Source organism: Cryptomeria japonica, unplaced genomic scaffold, assembly GCF_030272615.1.
Source record: "Cryptomeria japonica unplaced genomic scaffold, Sugi_1.0 HiC_scaffold_201, whole genome shotgun sequence".
NCBI classification, from domain to species: Eukaryota; Viridiplantae; Streptophyta; class Pinopsida; order Cupressales; family Cupressaceae; genus Cryptomeria; species Cryptomeria japonica.
In genome coordinates, this window is record NW_026729023.1 from 78,125 (window position 1) to 94,985 (window position 16,861).

The 16,861-nt window shown below is 36.0% G+C and overlaps 1 protein-coding gene across 1 annotated transcript; it reads left to right on the forward strand.

The window, feature by feature from the left end:
* The first annotated feature begins 8,056 nt into the window (after positions 1-8,056).
* Positions 8,057-14,862, forward strand: LOC131868259 (UDP-glycosyltransferase 85A2-like). Its single transcript, XM_059215604.1, has 5 exons — positions 8,057-8,540; positions 8,641-9,140; positions 9,246-9,495; positions 13,570-13,848; positions 13,949-14,862. Exons 1-5 carry the CDS (start codon positions 8,057-8,059, stop codon positions 14,860-14,862), a joined length of 2,427 nt encoding a protein of 808 aa, XP_059071587.1.
* Positions 14,863-16,861: the final 1,999 nt, after the last annotated feature.

Sequence of the window (16,861 nt, forward strand, 5' to 3'; positions counted from 1 at the left end):
ACTAGTCACAACGTGACTGTCCTTACCATCATCTGGTAGTGGAGTCATAGTGTATTGCACACCATTTTTAGTTAACTTGTAGACATTTTTCGTCCTATCATGTCTTGAGTCTACATAATATTGCCATGGTCTTCCAAGGAGTAAATGACAAGCATCCATCTCTGCAACATCACACAAGATCTTGTCTCTATTTTCACCTATTTGAAATTCAACCCAAACTTGTTCACTTACCAAGGCTTGCTACTCTTTGCTCAACCAGAAGACTTTGTAGGGGCAAGGATGAGGAAATTTCTTCAATCCAAGCTTGCTGACCATCTCAGTTGAAGCAAGATTATCCATTGACCCTGAGTCCACAATGACTCTACATACTTTTCCACTTACCTTGCAAGTAGTTCTCAATAGTGCCTTCCTCTGTGGTGGCTCCTTGACGGTTGGTACCTTCAAGAGGGTCCTTTGGAACATCAGACACTCCCCTTGTTCTAGGGAGTTCACACTTTGGGTGTCCTCCTCCTGTGCTAAATGAACTCTCCTTTCTCCACCTTGACTGTTAGAGCCTTGTTTTTCAGACATCTAAATGACTGATGGCCAACTTGATTACATGTGAAACACCTTCCAGTGAACACATTGGATCCTCTACCTCCAAATCTACCTCAGCCATTTGGTCTCCTTCCTTTGAAACTACCCCTGTGACTTGGTTCTCCTTCTGATTCCTGATTACTTGACTCTCCTTGTTGTTTAGGAGATGTTCCCCTTCCACCAAATCTACCTTTTCCTCTAAAGTTACCTCCTCTTCCTCTACCTTGTTGGTCTCCCTTTCTTCTAAAATTTTCTTCAATCCTCAGTGCCATCTGATAGCATTTGTGAACTGTCTCCGGATTGTAGAGACTTAATTCATCTCGAATGGCATACTTGAGGCCATTCATGTATCTTGCCAACTTTTTCTTTTCAATCTCTGACACCCTTGCTCTGAAGGATAGTTTGTGGAACTCCTCTGTGTATCCACTGACATCCAAATCCTTTTGTCTTAGGCTATGAAACTTCTTGTGCATTGTCACATCATAATAATCAGGTACAAATTGTCTTTTCACCTTTGCAACCATCCTCTTCCATGATGAGATGGGGTTCTTTCCCTCTTCTACTCTCTCATTTTGCAAGTAGTTCCACCAACTAAGGGCAAATCTTTTCATCTTGGACTTAGCAGTCTTCATCTTTTGGTTCTCAGACACATATTCAAACTCAAAGTGATTCTCCAAGGCCTCCAACCAATCCATCACCTCCTCTGGTTTAATCTTCCCAGTAAAAATAGGTAGGCTTGCTTTGTCATCTCTGCTACCTACTCTCTCAAGGGCTTCAAGGAAACTTCTCTGATCTACAGGTATCCTTTCTCTTACCAGCAAAAGGGCATAATCCTCATTCCCTTCTTCCTCTTCTTCTTCAGAGTCTCCTTTCTTCTTATCCATCTTTCCCTTCAACCTATCCAATTCTTTCCTCATCTCTTTGTTGGCTGCCGCCTGCTCTCTTACCAGCTTGGCCAATTCAACGTTGGTCATCCTTCTTCCATTACTAGCGTCTTCTCCTTCTGACATCTTAACTATCTCCTTCTTCCACCCTCAAGAACCTTTAAGCCTCTAATACCACTTGATGCAGAGTGGGCAACAAGAAGGTAAGAAGACCCAAATCACCCTTTTAAGCCTTGAGAAGGCTTATCTCAACCCACAACTAGGGTTCTACCCACACACAATATACTCAATCAACCACAACATTTTCTAAGGAGGGTTAGGGATATTTGACAACCTAGGACACTCATACCATGCCTTTCACCCAATTTTAGAGACTTCCTACTGCACTCGGGTCAAGGAACCCCCGATTAGGCCTATTCCTTGTAGTCCTGTCTGACCGGTATTTCTCAAATAATTCAAATTTATTTCAAATAACCCTAGGAATAAATTACATTTTGGAGTACCCTTTTGGAACTTACATACAATTCCAAGAGATAGAGTTATTACCATTCTCCAAAACTCTTAAGCACCTACTGGGTTGGCAGACCTAATAGGCCTAATTAGGTCTGTTTTCCAAAACAACTACTTAAGAATGAGGTTGCAGAATCTAAATCACCCCTTGGGGATTCTCCTAAGGTTTCTAATGAACCAAAACCACCTTTCAAACCGGTTCCCAAACTCTCCTTAGGTGTCTGTTCTCTCATTCCTCCTCAAGGCTAGGCTAAACACATGGTTTTTTTTAACCTAGGGTATGGTGGAAACCACACCAAAACTCACCCCTAGATTTCACCCCTTTGGAATAATAATGTACATACCCTCAACTTGCATTTCCCAAAGGGCCGATGAGTTCCTCAATAGGATTTGCAGGTTAGAGTCATATTTTTGGTGAAACCCTATGTACCAGTTCTTAGAGTGACAGTTTTTGATAAACTTCCTAAAACTTGCTCCAGACTTCACCAATTCAAGTCAGACCACTTGCATTTGAACTTTCACTCACACCACAATCCAACCAATTTAAAATTTTATGCCAACCAATGCTCTATCAGATCATATAGTACAGAAACCAGTAAAAATGGGTAAAATCTGAGTTTTTATTTATTCAAACCACCAACTTCTCACATTCATCATCCAAACAACTCAATGATGATCTCTAAGGAACAAATAGGCCTTCCCCAACAGCTACAACTGATTTTCAATTTGTTAAGGCCGTTGGAACTTCTTGGCCAATTGGTGGGGAAATGTTGCTTAGCAACTTTTCCAACTTTTTACATCTTTTGACAACTTTTCAATTTTGACATTCCAAAGTCCCTAATGGACTTGTAGACCAATCCTAAGCCTAAAAAAAACTTAGGGAACAACTTAACAACATACCTCCTACCCTAGATGAACCCACGGTCAGAGTTGCTCACTAGGTTTATGAGTGACCTAGAGCCAACTGACCTTACAAGAGGTTCTTTTTTACATTCATAGGTTCCAAAGATCCACATTGATTCAAAACACCATTCTAGGGTGTAGGACCATCTATCAACACACAAACAAAAAAAAAATCCAAAACCAAGAGGTGCCCTGCACCACCAGGGCCCCAAAGAACCCACCACCTCGTCAAAAGAGAACAGATCTGCCACAACTGCACCATCTTCAACAACACCAAACACATAAACCTTTGGCCAAAAGAAAAAAACATCTGCATCACACACCAAAAGAGCCCCCACACTACCCCCAATATCTCTTCCACCTCCCAAGCTACAGATCGAATAGAAGGCCCTAGAGAAGAAGGGAAAAGCGGAGCTACGATGTTCCAAATACTTGTCCCAGTGCCAAAGAGGGAGAGAAGATCCTCCTGAAACAACCTCACCACCATCCGCATCCACAAACCCCACACACATACCATCCTTCCTAGTAGCAGAGGCCCTAAGGAAGATCCAGTCAATCCATGCAAAGAGGAACTGAGTAGAGCCGACAATCATGAGCGAGGAAGGGATGGAGAGTCCTAGTGAACCCCACCCAAAATAGACTTCAACTGCCATCCATCATCCTCATCATCTCCATCACCGTCGTAAGCTGCAACATCGCCTGCAACACAATGGCCTCCCAAAACTCTAGTGCCACACCCCCACCTTTGGCTACTCCCGTTCAACATTTTTTCCAACCCTACAAAAGAGCTATTTGTTGTTATAAAAATGACACATTATTATATAAAATGCAACTTATATTCAACTTTAAATGATCATAAGAATTTTTGAAAATCCTTCACATTTCATTGGAAAGTACAAGTTATTTATTGTGGCCACCTTTCATATCCATGATAGGATAAAATATTAATATGAAATAATAAAAATGCATAGACATAGTTATCCCGGTAGTTGTACACATAAAATAGTATTTTTTTCACTATGACAACAATATCTTGTTTAAATGATCACTTTATTTTATACATAACAAAGTTATATAGATAGTTATGACATTTTATATGAAACAAAATTGTACTTATTTCATTTCATTTGTTTGTGAATGTATTTATGTTTTTTATATAACATTTATTAATTCTCATGTTATGGGTCTATCTTGACTAACATTTTGTTGTTTTTAATTTACTCATGGACTAATTATTGATAATATATAGTATAAGTATGTTTGAAGACTAGATGTTACAACCACAAGTACTATATTAACAATTGGACCCCATGCAACTATTATCTTTTGTAATATGGAAACTGAAACAACAAATGTAAAAATTAAAAATGTGGAATGCTAAGTGAACAAAAAAATTTTGGATTAGAAGACTTCACATGACAGACTCTTGACTTGACCACTTAAATGGTCAACGCTTAAAGTGTGCCAGTGATACCTACATGCGTCAGTACAAAATATTTAAGATATGATGAAATCATTACTCGATATAATGCAATACATGTTAGTGGCTGTAGATTCAATTAATTAATAAATACAGTGAAATGTACATCCTAAATGCTACATAGAGATTAGTTGGAAACATAGAGCATAATGCAAGCTTGCAAGTTGCCCTTTTTCCTTCTTTCTCTTCTCCTTTTTGGGAATGTGAATCCCAAAGGTCACATGACTATTTACATTTTCCCAACTCTTGGTTTCACAGTTGAATGTGATTGTATAAGTGGCTGTGTGCAGTCCATGTATGATGTAGATTGAATAACAATTAATAAAGAGTTTTTCTCTTCTTGAGAGTGGATGTAGCCTTTATGCCGAATCACTATAAATTCATGTTTTGTGTTTTTGTTGTATTATTTTCTCTCTATTTATGTTAATTATATATTCTTTCTCTTCTTGTTTTAAATTAATAATTGATATCAAATTTTGGTGAGTGATTGAGTAGAGATGAAAGAAGATGACGAGGCTGATCTTATTATTGAAGAATTTATTGACAATTTAGATTTGACAAAGAGTGATGTTGTGCCTATAAAAATTGAAAGAATATGTCATGTACATTGGTGGGATGGCTGAAAAAATGAGGAGGATCCGACTGAAGAAGAGGACATTGAAGCAAATGAAGATGAACTTGAGGAAGATGAGATTGAGAACTAGGAGGACTATATAAAATTGTGAGGCTGAAGGAAGATAATCTATTTCTCATAGATAGATTGATATTTATGGAAGATGCAATGGGGAAGACTTTTATTTCAATGGCTCGTGAAGTTGAGAAAATTAGAGTAGAACTTACGAATTTAGAGCAGAGAGCTTGGGGTGGGCCATTCGGTTCAAAATTTGGTCATGAGGGTTTTGATAAATTGTCTCTTCAACCAAAGGATACAGAGCATAAATTAAACCACATAGGGTAGAGTGAGAGCGAGTCTGTTATAGATATGGAATTCGAGGCAGAAGCAAATTATTTATCCTTTAAATTCCAGGAGAAGCAAGAAGGTTAGAATCTCACGGTCGCCATGTTTTTGGAGGTGTTTGTGCATCTTGGGGAATTTACTATTGAATCCATTATGGAGTTTGACTCTCAAGATGAGGAGGACGCAATTTGGAGCACTACCAAGGAGGCACAAATTTATGGCCCTAGGAGGCTTGGCAATGATAATGAGAATGTTTCTATCGCTAAAGACAATGATTTTGATAGAGAAGTTGAACAAATTGGAAAGGTAGACGTGTTTGATGAGTTCAAAGAATTTAAAGAGAAAATAATTAGAGCCACAAAACATAATAAGAAGACAAGGGAGAATCTAATGCCCAATATTACTAATGGAATGCCCAATAGAAGAAGAAGAATAGCAACCCCTATTGCACCAAGAGAGGCAATGCAAAGAGAAACAAGGGTGACGACCATGGTAGGACTCAACCAAGCAAATTTGGACTCATACTGGCTTGTGAATTCTTTAGAGAAGCATTCCTGTGGTGAGGAGCTTTCTCGCTCCATTTGCCTCAACAATAACCTGGAAGAAACGAAGGTCCAAGTTGAGAAATTTATTGACTATGAGGAAGCTGTAGAAAATATATTCGCCATGTTGGAAGGTGGCATGAATGAGAGGGAAGAATTGCTACATGTGGTCAGTGATTTGGGTGTGGGCACTTATGTGGGGCAATTGGCTTCTCCTGCCAAGACTGCCATAAATAGACTTGCCATAGAAAGCAATCATTTTCGGGATTTTGTTTTGTATAGAGAAGAGGGCCAAGATGATTAACATATAAGCGTAATGAAAAGTGTTATAGAGCTTCATGCTGTTGAGAGTAATATAGCTGAAGCACGAAATAGTGATCACTGACTTCTCCAGAGGCTTGTTCACCGTGTTACGCTTAAGTTTGAGTGCAAGAAGTCACATGTTAATATCAACTTTATTGGCCATGTGGGCCTATGGAAAAAGCCCTGGTTGGGAACAATTTCCATACGGGAGTTGGAGTGATGTATGTAGCCCAACTTATGGAGTAGCTAATGACTCTCAGTTCTTAAGGCAACGGTCAAGGAACATGTTTTTGGAAGAGTGGGTTGTTCCTCTTAGTTTCATAAATGTTGTTTCCTAGATAACCATGGTTGTAGGACTGGTGTAGGGTAGAAGGATTCATGATGCGCGACTATTATTTTTTGTCAAAATGCTTGAAGAAAATGTGTGAGTAGAAGCATAGGGAAAGTTTGCAAGGCATTTGAGCAAAGGGGATATAATGAAACTATATTTATTTTTGATCTTGGAACATTTGATGTTTTAGTGTTCAAGGTTGGAGATGATGTGTTCAAGGGTTCTTCTCTAGATGGAGGAGTTTATTTTGTACCTTCTGAAAGAAGTGTTTCTGGTTGTGGTTTGATGGGCGAGTTTGTGTCTAAGAAATTAGTAAGAGAAGAAGTTTTTGACTTTGATTTGATTTGGAGAAGATTAATCTAGATTGTTCTCAAACAAAGTTTGGTGAAGCTAAAATCTTGCTTGCTGGTTGTATTAGGAGTTTAGAAATGGAAGCAGGGATGTCACACTGCATGGTTGTACCGATTGGCCTTCACAAGGGAGATTGTTGGGAATGTGAAGCCCAATGGTCACATGACCATTCACATTTTCCCAACTCTTGGTCTCATAGCCGAGTGTGATAGTATAAACGGTTGTGTGCAGTCCATGTATGATGTAGATTGGATAACAATTAATAAAGAGTTTTTCCTTGCTTGAGAGTGGACATAAGTTTTATGGTGAAACACTATAAATTTGTGTCTCGTGTTTTTTGTTGTATTATTTTCTTTCTTTGTTTTGTGTTTATTATATGTTCTCTCTCTGCTTGTTTTAATTTAACACTCCTTCGATTTAAAATTTGAAACTGGAGAGTACAAGCAACACATTTGAAACTTGCTCCAACTGTATATTTAATATCAATTTTCAAAATTTAATAATCATGAATTATATTTCCTTTGTTCCTATATTCTTTAGTACTACCTAATCATCTCAGAGACAAGGTGGATTGTAATTTATTGATTGTAAGAATTCTGTATTTGGTAAAGATGACAAATATTGTTCATTTTCATGACGGAATAAATATATGCTTACCATAAATGGTTGGAGAGCATTCATAAACTCTAATGTTGGGATTATATGGTCTAATTATAAAATATAAACAATTTATCGTTACTCGCCTATGATTTAATACAATAAAGAATACAGAATCTAGGGGAGATCATCAAATTCAATCGATGACAAAATCCAATTATTTTTTAATAATGCCGGCCTATAGATATACCTGCTCCATCTCATGTTTCAATAAAATTCTTTTCCTTTTAACATTAATGCCAACTCAATTTACAGTATTATACTCCAATTACAACAATAATATTTTTTTAGCAGACTTATTATAAGTTTTGACATATATTGTATAAATAACGTTAAACAAAAAAATCAGTGAAGTCCATTCGAACACTGTAGGTATTTAATATGCTGGTAAGGTAAAAGCGGAATGTTCGATATATGCAACAGCTATATGATATCGAGTAAGAGACAAAAGTTTTCAGGCGTGGGTACCTTCTCAAAATGATGTTTCATCCATTATATTTTGGCTAAGAAGATTATTACATCTTTGCTGTTCTGGAGAGGGGTGTAGAGCTCAGCTCAGCCATGGTTCCTCACGCTCTTCTCGTTGCTTTTCCTTTACAGGGTCACATTAATCCCATGATGCAGCTCGCCTGGAAGCTCGTCTCTCATGGATTCCTTGTCACTTTCCTCAACTCCGACAGCAATCATAATCGCATACTCAAAGCCAACACTCCAAATTCTTTGCATGATAACATCCGAATGATATCCGTTCCCTTTGAATTCCCTGTTATGGATACTCTGGAAGGCATTGCAAATGGCATGGAGGCGTTGGGAAAGGACATGGGGCCTTCTGTAATTGATAGAGTAGTTCGGGAAATAAATGCTAGAAATGAAGAAAACAAGCTCACCTGTATAATTGCAGACGCCTGGATGTGCTTTGGCTTACAGTCGGTGGCTACGCTCCATAAAATTCCCCTCGCCGCTTTCCACACTGCTCTCACTTCATTTTTCGCCATCTACTACTTTAGTCCCAGTCTGGTCTCGCTTGGCATCCTTGCTTCGGATGGTAACATATAATAATACACTTTCAATCTATTTTAGTTTCTATTTCATGATGTAAATGACAAATTAAAACTTTTTTCATCTTTGTGGGTTTTGTGTTGAAGGAACTCCAAAGAAAGATAAAACAGTAAAATTTCATTCCTCCATGCCGGCGCTGCATTCGGGAGATCTTCCGTGGTTGTGGGCAGGCGAATACATGTTTAGAAAAGGGATTCGTATGGCAGAGGAAGTCAAACACATCAAATGGGTCCTCTTCAATTCATTCTTAGAGATCGAAGTTCCATTAGTCGAAACGTTGTCCAAAGAAGTGGGAGTGTATCCAATAGGTCCTCTAATTCCTCCCGAGTTTCTCCATAGCAGGACAAGCACGAAGGTCCTCCCAAGCTTCTGGAAAAATGACACAGAATGTTTACAGTGGTTAGATAAACACTATGCCCACTCTGTGATAGACATATCTTTTGGAAGTATTACAGTTCTGAGTGAAAAGCAAGTGGAAGAGCTTGCTATGGGAATGGAGGCAACCCGGAGACCATTTCTGTGGCTTTTGCGCCCCGATCTGATGAAAGGAAGCGAAGCTATTTTACCTGCAGATTTCTTGGAGCGTGTGAGAGATAGGGGTTGCATAGTTTCGTGGGCCCCACAGTTAGAGGTGTTATCTCATCCTTCCATAGCCTGTTTTGTGACTCACTGTGAATGGAACTCTGTGCAGGAAAGCATCACCATTGGCGTGCCCATGCTTTGTTGGCCTTATTTTGCAGACCAGTTTCTTAACCGCACATATGTTATTGATGTGTGGAAATTGGGTTTACCATTAAATGCGAATAGAGAAGGAATTATAGAGAAGGGAGAGTTTGTAAAAGGCTTAGAGATTTTGCTGGAATCGGAACAAGGCCTTGAAATAAGAGAGGAAGCTAGAAAATTGAAGATAATTGCTTTTTGGAGCCATTGTTTTGTTTCAGGTCTTTCATTATCGTGCAGAGAGGGACCCTGTTTTGTTTCATTTTGTCTCTTGTGTCCTACTTCCACATAATAGGTTATGTCATCCATGCTGTTCCAAAAACGCTCTTTCTTGTTCAACAACCTGTTGTAAAATCTAAACAATGTTGTGTTAAAGTCTATTTTATTAGAAATAGAACTTCACCATGTTTTCATTTTGCTAAACTCTTCAGGTAGATAGTGCAGGGTGTATTAATTAATAATACAATTGTGTTTTAATATTGTTGTTGGATTGAGTATTGTATATAGATATAGATGGTATAAAATAAAAAGTTTTTATTTTATAAATAATATAATTCAATGATAAGGCATGGAGAAACTTTAAATTTCAATTTTATTCAGTAATTCGATTTTCAATTTTTTTTAATATCAGTAATAAATTAAATGTTAAAACTTTAATGTTGAAAGCATAATCTTATAAATTGTAGCAATATCAGATTCATCAAATTATAATGCAATAAATCATTCATATGTTGTAAAAAAAAAAAAAATAATAATTAGATTTAAAAGTGATGCAAATGACTCTTTAAACTTAGGAGCTGACTGCCAGCACACATTTAGTTCTTTTGATTATGTTTAGTAGTAGATTTTAGTGAGTTAGACTGTTAGGTATCGCGACAACATGGATTCTAAAAATAGAGAGTTAGAGTCTGATGAGGAGTAATTATCTTTGAGAGAAATGAAAGGATATATTAGGTTGCAGATTTGTAACTTGAGGGAAGGAGGAAGATAGGAGAATTGGGCTTTTGAGTGATGAAAATATTTTCTCGGTTAATGGAAATATATCTTGTGTATTCTCTTTGCTATTTTCTAAGTGCTCTTATTTGTACTCAATTAACCCCTTGTTAATAACATTATCTATCTATTTCCTTCTATAGTTGTTTTTTGTGAGTAATAATAAAGAATCTTGAATGTTTCTCAAGTTTCTGTCTTTGTGTATTGGAAAAGTTAGATTTAAAAGTTTGTGCTGAGCTAGGTGTCTGTATTAGTTTGATATCAGAGCAAATTTATCTTGAGCATGTGAGGCATTGTTCTATATAGCAGTTCTTTTCTCTGTGTTTCTCCATTTCTTGTGAAGCCATCCCTTTATTTTTTATACATATAATGCATAATTTATGAAAATGATGAAAGATTGGTTGTAAAAGAGGAATGTTAGCAGCTTTGTTCATTCCATTGAGGAGGATATAATATATGGGTTTTGGCCTTGGGTAGCAACTCATTATGTAATCTTTGTCATTGGTTTAAGCTTTATATTTCAAGTTTATCTATAGATGTTGCTGTTCTCAATAGTCTCCATTACTTGAAATTTAAGGTCTTGAATATCTCTGGTGACATGAGAACCCATAAAGTTGTATAGAGTTAGAGGAGTTTGAGTATAGCCAAATGGATGGGGAAGGAGAAAAAAAAATAGAGTAGAACCTTGAAAAATGTAATTAGCCTATGGAGTAAGGGAAAAATGACTATTTACATATTTAGACGAGGCCCCTAAGTGTCAAAGTTTTTGTCACAATTTAGAAGACATCCCATGTCGAGAGAAACCATAAAATCAATGTTTAAGAAGAACAAGGGAGATGCAAATTTTATGAGAAATGTTTATCACCTATCTAAACAAATAATGTAGTGTTGTGATGAGTTGCCTTATGGTAGAAGTGAGAGTTGATATGAAGCAAGGTGTATCTGTGTACTTGAACTTTGGTTGTAAATTCAAATATTGAATGGTATCATTATGTGGAAGAGATGATTAAGTTGGCTATAAAGTCAAATATGTAATGGTATCATGACAAGTTCCAAGCTTCCAATCCTAAGCAATTCAAATATTCCTCAAAACTCCTCAAACTTTTCAATCCACCTATCCTAAAATCTCCACATTCTATAAAATCTCAAAAGTAGTCCATAGAAATGCAACAATCCTTATCCATGCAATCTATTAACCCAGTCCTCATATTGTTCTCAAAATTAATAACATAATCCTCACATTATTTTTGGACTTATCCTTCCCACATCAATAACATTATCATTATTATCAATTAATCAATTTTTTATCATCTTGACTAGGGGAAAGATGACGTTTGTCTTTGCATTGTAGTGCATGCTTGGTTGCTTGATATTTTGTATTTTTATTTATTTTCATTTATCATGGTCCATACAATATATCATCACAACAACAACATGGTCTTCCATGTCCCAAATGACCTTTCCTTTTTTTTGTCCATGCATTAGCTACATATCATCTTGGTTTGATATACATTGCTATATAACATGAAGGTTGTTCTCCTCAAATCATCACAACTAATCACCATATTAAATTTATTGCATCTATCTCTTAGTTTTAATTTTCTTCCATCATTTTTGAAATTTCATTTGACATATTTTTCAAATCTCTTATTTCAAGAAATCACTCATATAATTTTTGAATGGATAAGATCTCGAGGAGGCATCAATCATTCCACAAACTAAATTGTCATTTTTTTTCCTACTCAAGTGAGGCATATCATTGCTTTGTACATTGCTTCTATGTTTTACTTCTTAATTACTTTTATTTTCTTTGAAATAATGTCACTTCAAATATCGTCTTAATGAAGGGCAAAATGCAACATACACTAAAAGAATTATCCTTATTATTGTATTATTTATTTATTAATTATAATCATATCATTAATTAGGTATTATCATTAATGATCTATTATTATTAATAATCCACTATTATTAATTTTTTATTATCAGTAATTATCTATTAAAATTAATCATTTAATTAAATTATAGTTTGTTATTTAAGTAAAATGAGTTAATTATCTATTTACACAAACTAAACTTGATCCATAATTATCCTCTCATATCTTCTCCATTAGTTAATTCATTCTTTAAGTTAGCAACTTTTTCATTCAAATTATTTCACAAGCATTTGAAATAAAACTTCAAATTTAATGTTTTGAATTCTATGCGTATGAATTCAAACTATTGATAATATTTAATTGCATTTTAGAATTATTAAGGTTAAATATTTTTAAAAACATAAGAGATGTGATTGTGTGTACAATCTTATAAAAAACATAATCACATGTTATGAGAAATTAGACTAGACATATTTTGAACAAAGAAACTAAACATGACAAAATATTAGATTAAAGAACGAATTAATAAATACAACATAATAATCATATCTTAGAATTATTAAGATTGGTAATTTAGAATTTAAAAACATATGAAATGTGACTTGTGCAATCCTATTAAAAACATAATCAAATACTATTAAAAATCAGACTAGACATATTTTGAAGAAAAAATATAGACACCACAAAATATTAAATTAATCTTGAGTTAATAAATATATTTAAATAATTAAAAAATATTAAAATTATATATTAAAATATCGAACTCATATATATATTCAATCATTTTGATTGTCATGTCTATACATGGACGCGACTATTCTGGTCATAAAAAGACAGTATGGATTGACTAACACGCGTGTTAGTCATGTGTTTTACACTGTCGATTTTACATTTAATGGCTGCGATTGACTAACCTGTCACTAACACTGTATGAAAAATCTGTTTTGAAGCTAGAATAGCCGCGGCTGTCTATACATAAGAAACGTTTTATCGTAAAGATAAAATTTGATCGGCATAATGCAATAATCACTATGCATGCTACGAGACAGTCGAAAGGCTAGATGCGAAAAGTCGCTAAACGATATGGTCGAAGAGACAAAAGTTATCAGGCGAGGATCTCTGCGCAAAACGATGTTTTACCCATTATATTTTGGCTTCTTTGCTAACAAGAATATTACATCTGTGTTTCTCTCGATTCAGGTGTATAGCTAAGCTCAGCCATGGTTCCTCACGCGCTTCTCATTCCTTTTCCTGCACAGGGTCACATTAATCCCATGATGCAACTTGCCTGGAAGCTCGTCTCCCATGGTTTCCTCCTCACTTTCCTCAACTCTGACAGTAATCATAACAGCATACTCAAAGCCAACGCTCCAAATTCTTTGCATGATAACATCCGAATGATATCCGTTCCCTTTGAATTCCCAGTTATGGATACTCTGGAAGGCGTTGGAAATGGCATGGACGCAGTGGAAAAGTGCATGGGGCCTTCTGTTATTGATAGAGTAATTCAGGAAATAAATGCCAGGGAAGAAGAAAACAAGCTCACCTGTATAATTGCAGACGCCTGGATGTCCTTTGGTTTACACCCGCTAGCCACGCTTCACAAAGTTCCCCTCGCCGTTTTCCACACTGCTCCCGTTTCAATCTTCGCCATTCACTACTTCATTACCAATATGGTCTCACTTGGTGTCGTTTCATCCGATGGTAATATATAATCATCCACTTTTAATTGATTTTAGTTTTTCTTTTATGATTCAAACAACATTTAAATAGCTTTTCCATCCTTGTGGATTTTGTTGTGAAGGAATTCCAAAGCAAGATCAAAAAACAAAATATCTTCCCTCCATGCCGCCGCTGCGTTCTGGAGATCTTACGTGGTTGTGGGGAGGCGAATACTTTTTTCGGAAAGGTACTCGCATGGCACAAGAAATCAAGCACATTAAATGGATCCTCTTCAATTCTTTCTTAGAGATCGAAGCTCCAGTAGTCGAAACGTTGTCCAAAGAAGTGGGCGTGTATCCAATAGGCCCTCTAATTCCTCCTGAGTTTCTCCATAGTACGGCGAGCACGAAGGTCCTGCCAAGCTTACGGAAACATGAGACGGAATGCTTACAATGGCTAGATAAACAGTGTACCCACTCTGTGATCTACATATCCTTTGGAAGTACTGGAATTATGAGTGAAAAGCAAGTGGAAGAGCTTGCGCTGGGATTAGATGCCACACAGAGACCATTTCTGTGGGTTGTGCGCTCCGATCTGATGAAAGGAAGCGAAGCTATTTTACCTGCTGGTTTCTTGGAGCGAGTGAGAGATAGAGGTTGCATAGTTTCCTGGGCGCCACAGTTAGAGGTGTTATCTCATCCTTCCTTAGCCTGTTTTGTGACTCACTGTGGGTGGAACTCTGTGCAGGAAAGCATCACCATGGGCGTGCCTATGCTTTGTTGGCCTTATTTTGCAGACCAGTTTATTAACCGAACGTATGTTGTGGATGTGTGGAAGTTGGGTTTGCCGTTGGATGCGAATAGCCAAGGAATTCTAGAGAAGGAAGAATTTTTGAAAGGTGTAGAGATTTTACTGGAATCGGAACAAGGCCTTGAGATAAGAGAGGAAGCGAGAAAATTGAAAGGAATTGCTAGGGATACAATCAAGGACGGGGGCTCTTCATGGAATAACTTTAATCTCTTTTTGACTGCCATGAAGAGACAACCAAATGAATGACTTGCTTTCTGGAGCGATTGCTTTGTTTTACTTAGCTCGTTTATCCTGCAGAAAGGAATGCTTTTATCCTGAGCAGGACTTCTCGTCTCCAACTTCGACATAGGTTATGTCGAACCAAAACAATGTTGTGTTAAAAATGGACTTTAATTAGTAAGTATGCTTTCATTTTGCTAACTCTTCATGAAGGATGTTAACGCCGTGCAATTTCATCATAGTTGATGTTGTTACTGTATCAATTAATGATCTCGATATGTTTTGGGTATCATTGCTGAATTGAGTTTTTTATATAGAATGTTAGAGAGTATAATTTAATTTTTTTTTTAATAATATAATGTTGGATTCATTAATATTATTTTATTAATTTTTTTAAAGGTTGGATATTATTAATTTCTTTTTTGTTAGGGAATGTATTGTAATCATTGTTTGTTATTGAATAGGATATTGGGAGTTCTTTCGAGCCTAGCTTTACTTCAAAAACTTTTCTTGAGGTGTGTGCGAGTGTGTTTGTTGGTGTGTGTCGGTCAACAGGTGATGATTCTTTCTCATGTACCAACTTCTATTCGATCTTTGTTATTATTCCTCTTCTAAATTGTCATTATGATTAATTAAAGCCAGATAGGTCCGAACCTATCTCGCTATAATCCTATTAAATTTTTGTGAGTGTGTTTGTTGGTGTGTGTGTGTGTGCGTGTTTTTGGGGGGGGGAGGGGTTGGGGGGAAATACAAGTGAGAATTTTTGTCGTGTCAACTTTTGATTTATCTCTTTCATTATTCCTCTTCTAAAGTGTTGTTTATATGTTATAATCATATTAATTTTTTTGTAAATAAATTGCTATAAAATTCTCCTTCTAGAGTTAATGTAGAATATTTACATGTTTAGTTATTATGTTTAGTGTTATACATGTTTAATTATTATGTTTAGTGTTATACAGAAATAATAATGAGTTTTTTGACATATTTTCTCTTAAAAGAAAACATAGAAACGAGTTTTTGGGATATTTTCTCTTACAAGAAAACATATAAGTTTTGATGCCTTTTGTTTAGGCCCTTATATTATTGATGGTCAATGTAGGTAAAGTCCTTTCTATCTCTAAGTATTGGATAAAAAATTTCATGAAACTGCCCATTCAATGACACTACTTAAAGGATTTTTTTTCTTGGTGTAATATGATCTTAAAGTGTGTACATACTCTTGTTCCTTTATGTTCTTCTATTTAATCATAATTATTTTATGATTATGATGAAGTGTTTTGTTTCCTTCAAATCTTATTTTTACTTTATGTTGTGTGGTCTTACTCCTATTCTATGTTTATTTGTTTTGTTGTATCCCTGATTTATAAATCAAATATACTTTAACTTATTAATCTTCCCATATGAGTTGTGCACCTCTAACTAAAACCAATATTTTTAATTAAGAAATAAGGCAAATATTTTTGTGAAGTAAAGTGGGGAAGGGCCCCAACCCATACAATTCAACACTTCAAAAAACATTCAGCCAAAAAATAGGCTTGGAGAGCAAGCCCCCATAATCAAAGAGTTTTAACAAAATAACCATGGGAAAATATAAACGTACCAATCTAAAGAGAAAGAGCCACAACCAAAATAAAGCAACAGAGGACCTAGAACTAAGAAAAACCCAAGAAAATATAAGAGCACTAAACAAGGTAGCCCCAACCATCTTAAATATCTTTATATTCTCCTCCCACAAGAGAAAGTTGCAGTTATTTTGTGCCTTTGACCTTCCAACATCCTTTAATCCTATCATTTCTTCCTCTTCTAAATCCTCTTAGAAATAGTCACAACTTGCATAACACAATTCTGCATAAGGAATTGATAATCTTTATCAAGTCTTGTATACTGCCCTCTAGCTTCCTTATCCAGTCCCTATTTCTTTCACACCCTAGACAATTCTGAGGTGTCTCCAAGTTCTCAACTCGCACACTAAGGTATTCCATCTCCTTAGTGATCCTTTGTCAAACATGTTGTTCCTTAAGTTCTC